A 4,449-nucleotide genomic window follows, 5' to 3' on the forward strand; every position below is an offset into this window, starting at 1 on the left:
TATATATATATATATATATATATATATATATCAGGAATGGTTCAAGAATGAATTCAAATAGTCGGGAAAATTTGGAATGGAGCAGAGCCTGATTTATAAATATATATTGTTGGACGATAAAGAAAAAAAGAATTCTGAATTCGGGAGGAGATAAAGAAAAAAAAATCTTTCGAATTACTATATCTTAAATTGCAACTTGTATTTTTTCATTGAACAATGATCATAGAACAATGAATTCAAATCCATGGACATCATGTCAAGCCATGTAAAATAAGTTCTTGTAAAATTTAATATAAAATTGTTATAAAATTTCAAATATAATTTTTTATATATTAAATATTTATATATTAAATATTAAATATTTATATATTAAATATTAAATATTTATATATTAAATATTAAATATTTATATATTAAATATTAAATATTTATATATTAAATATTAAATATTTATATATTAAATATTAAATATTTATATATTAAATATTAAATATTTATATATTAAATATTAAATATTAAATATTTTTTATATAAAATAGTTATTAATTTTTAAAATTTACAAAAAGAAAAACATTCTTCAATAATATAAAATTTAGAGATATAATAGAAAGATGTAAGTAATTACAATAAATAAAATAAGTTGTTACGTGTCGAAATTTAAAAGATTTTGTTGAAAAATGATGATTGACAGTTCTTGAAGAATAAGAATTGTTTTATTTTCTTATTTTCTATTTAATTTTCTGCTTGATATCCTATAGTTTGAAATGCAGTGATCATTTTTTTCTAAAGAGACTATTTCCTTTTTATTTTATCATCACTTTCATTTAATATAAATATATTTTTAAAGAAATAATGATCTGACATTATTATACAATGATGTTATTTTACATATGAATTTAATGTGTTTCAGTTAGCTAGAAAATTAACTTTTGCTTGTGTCCTTAAAATATAATAATAAATTATAAAAACAAAGATATACTATTCGTTGTTAATAATTATTGAATTACTGGTTATGTATCATTTACTAAATGATTTTGTAATCTTGTTTCAGCTTTTTATTTTAGTATTTGTTATTACTCAGGACCTGAAATTAATTACATACGTATAAGCAATATGCTGTATGGTAGTTTGATCCACATACAGAGAGGTACCAAAAAGTTTCCGTACATATGATGAAAAAATATCGATATTTTGATAAAAAAGAAATTAAAATCGATTGAAAAGAAATTATACAATAATTTTCAAGGGGTCGTTGTAAAGGAAAAATCGATAATGGATTTAGTTACGAAAAAAATTTTTTTAGTGTCCATAAAAACGTTTCATACTATAAAATTTTTGAGAGAAAAAAGATTTTTATTTAATCTTCTTCAAAATGACGTAAATATATCTTCAAATACAGAATAGAAGCTTTCTACTTTAAAATGAATAAAAGATTGACAAGTCTACAATTTTTTATTAAGAAGTCATAATAGTTTAAAATGTTGACAATTTTTTATCGGATATGAGAATACTAAGCTGAATGGGTTAATTATATATATATATATATATATATTGAAGATTGAAGATTAATGATTAATGATTAAAGATTAATGTTCTCTTAATGATTAGAGATTAAAGATTAAATATGACTTAATGACTAATTAATGACTAATGATCAAAGATCCCTTCTTACAACAGTCCCTTAAAATATTATGATTTCTTTTTCATGCAGTTAGTAAGAGTTTAAAATATCGATAATTTTTCATTTTGCATACGGAAACTTTCTGAAACCACTGTATATTCCGATCTTAAGAAAAAAAGTATGTAAGCATGTCTCATTTGTCTTATGGAAGGAGAACACATTTGTTTTTGACGCGATTTCAAATATCACACTTCATTTTCTTCCGTAAAGGAAAATTCATTGGTAAATTTTTCAGTGATAGGGAGCCTTTTTTACTGCAAAAACTAATACTTTTCAATGTAGAATAAAAAATGAAAATAATCACGTTTAAATAACGAGAATCAATTAGAATTGTATGAAATCTCATACAATCAGAATTTGACTTTTACTTAATTCTAATAATAATTGTTTACTTTTAATTAAAAATTGTATAAACCATTATAAATTATTCATAATTATAATTAATTTTATAATTATAATTATAATAATTATAATTAATTTTATAATTATAATTATAATTAAATTTATAATTATAATTATAATAATTATAATTAATTTTATAATTATAATTATAATAATTATAATTAATTTTATAAATAATCCTTTCTTTTTTTGTATAACAATATGTGCCAATTTTCATTGGAAATGTCTAAATATTATCATGTTTTTAGCAAAATGACGAAATGGATTATTTCTTGCATAGACGAAATGTGTTTCATAAGAAAAGTTATTTTTTTTTATTGTTAGGTGAAATATGCTATTCTTTATAAGACAAATAAGCTGTGCTTGTTTTCTTAACGCATGGCGATATATTTTATATACAAAGTGTTTCTTTTATTTTGACCATCTTTGTCAATTATTTTATCAAGCATTAAAACTAATGCAATTCACATTGCATATTTTTTAAAATAAGGACATTTAGAGTAGAAACAAAAAAATCTTCAATTTACCTTTTTTTTTTAAATTGTCATGATTTTTTCACAAAGATCATTTATTAGTTCATTTAAAGTTATTTAAAAATCAACATATCACATACATCTGATGTAGATTGTAAATGTAGAAACATTTCTATAAAAAAGTTCATTTGAAATCAAATAACTTTATCTCGACGCATTTTTTTGTATTGGCAACAGTAACGACGAGGTGTACAAGATAAAAGAAACACATCATGTGTTTAAAACTACTTATGATGCTCAATATTAGTTTTCCTACCTATAAGACTTAATAGCACTGGTAAAAATATTAGACCATGCGCAGCACCAAAAATTACGATACTCAAATACATTCGAAAGAAAAATATTTCAAAAATTTGAGTTTTCGAGAACCGTAGTACAATGATACCTATAATTTTGGTTAATGTAATACCAGAGAATACCTGAAACGAAAAAAAAAAAAATGAAAAATAATATATTAATTCTTAGTGATTTTGATTTTAACTTAAGATTAACAGGTAAAGAATATTTAAATAATTGACATGCAAAACATACAAGTTTGTGTGTCCAGTGGTACAATCGAAAAAAGAAAGAATAAATTTTTTTAAGGTTTCGCTTTTAAGAAAATGGAGTTTGAAGATGTTTCAAGTATACTTGAATTTAGTCAATCTTGAACTAGGTAGGAGTTAATGCTCTATTTGTGAAAGTAAGAGAAGAATGTAGAATAAAATTTTTCCATTTTCCTATTTAATTTTTCCATGTTAGACTTTAACTAAAATATAGACTTTGAACATACTTAATTAAGAATTAAAATTTGATTGATTTTCAAGTATGCATCTATACTATGCATACTTAAATTTTCTCGAAAACATAGGATATTATAAAGAAATTGTATCTCACGCTTTTGACTTATTTTCACAGGAAAATAACTTTCTGTTCTTTATTCATTTCTGATCAATCCAGTATTAGCTAAATTTAAATATATGTACTTGATAAATTTCCAAACTTGATTTTTTCGAAAGTAAAGCCTTAAATGAAAGAATTTTATTCTTTCTTTTCGACTTATTTTTTTATTGTAAAATCATCTTTCCATTTATACCACCGGATTGGAAACATCCTGTGTATATATATATTTACTTATTTATATTGTATATACGTACTGAACTTCCCATTTCGTTAAGAGCATCAGACGCACGATCAAGTTTTGTATTCTTGGTGGATTTTAAATACGAATGTATAATATGACTACAAAATTCCACGGATATGCCAGCGGCCTGTAAAAAATTGAAATTTAATCGAATTTAGTTTTTCGTTATTGCTATGTTTCTCTTTTAATTTAGTGGATGTATGTTCTAATGTACTGATGTTCCGATAAATGAAATATCGAAGACCAAAATACATGTTCATGACAAGTTATCTACATACATGTGTATTACACTATTTTGTATATTTGTTATATTGTAATTATAACCTTAATATTCTAAGCTCTTCGCTGATTTTAAAATTATTTTATTATATACATTATACATACATATATATATATATATACATATATATATATATATATATATATATATATATAACATATATAGAGTGTTTCGTAACTTGTGGGACCCACTTCGGATTGTACGCCTAAAAATAATGAAAAAAAGTCATATAAATATATGTCCTATCTGTCTTCGTTTATGAGATATAATGAATTTTGTTTTAATTACTTTTACAAAAGATGCTCGAAATGACCACCTTGCATTTGAAGACAAGCCTACACGCGTCTTGGCATTGATCTGGTTACTCTCTCTATCATTCCTGGTGTTTCTCGAATTTGTCGGAAGCCTTGCTCTATTCTATTTCGTAGTA

The 4,449-nt window shown here is 22.9% G+C and overlaps 1 protein-coding gene across 1 annotated transcript; it reads right to left on the bottom strand.

Annotated features, from left to right (window-relative positions):
- Positions 1-649: 649 nt before the first annotated feature.
- Positions 650-3,941, bottom strand: LOC122537348 (NPC intracellular cholesterol transporter 1-like). The gene is made up of 3 exons (XM_043670440.1): positions 3,753-3,941; positions 2,873-3,035; positions 650-1,084 (listed from the first exon to the last, which is right to left on the bottom strand). Exons 1-3 carry the CDS (start codon positions 3,762-3,764, stop codon positions 1,074-1,076), a joined length of 186 nt encoding a protein of 61 aa, XP_043526375.1. The 5' UTR covers positions 3,765-3,941; the 3' UTR covers positions 650-1,073.
- Positions 3,942-4,449: the final 508 nt, after the last annotated feature.

This window comes from Frieseomelitta varia, unplaced genomic scaffold, assembly GCF_011392965.1.
Source record: "Frieseomelitta varia isolate USP_RPSP 00005682 unplaced genomic scaffold, Fvar_1.2 scaffold_1604, whole genome shotgun sequence".
NCBI classification, from domain to species: Eukaryota; Metazoa; Arthropoda; class Insecta; order Hymenoptera; family Apidae; genus Frieseomelitta; species Frieseomelitta varia.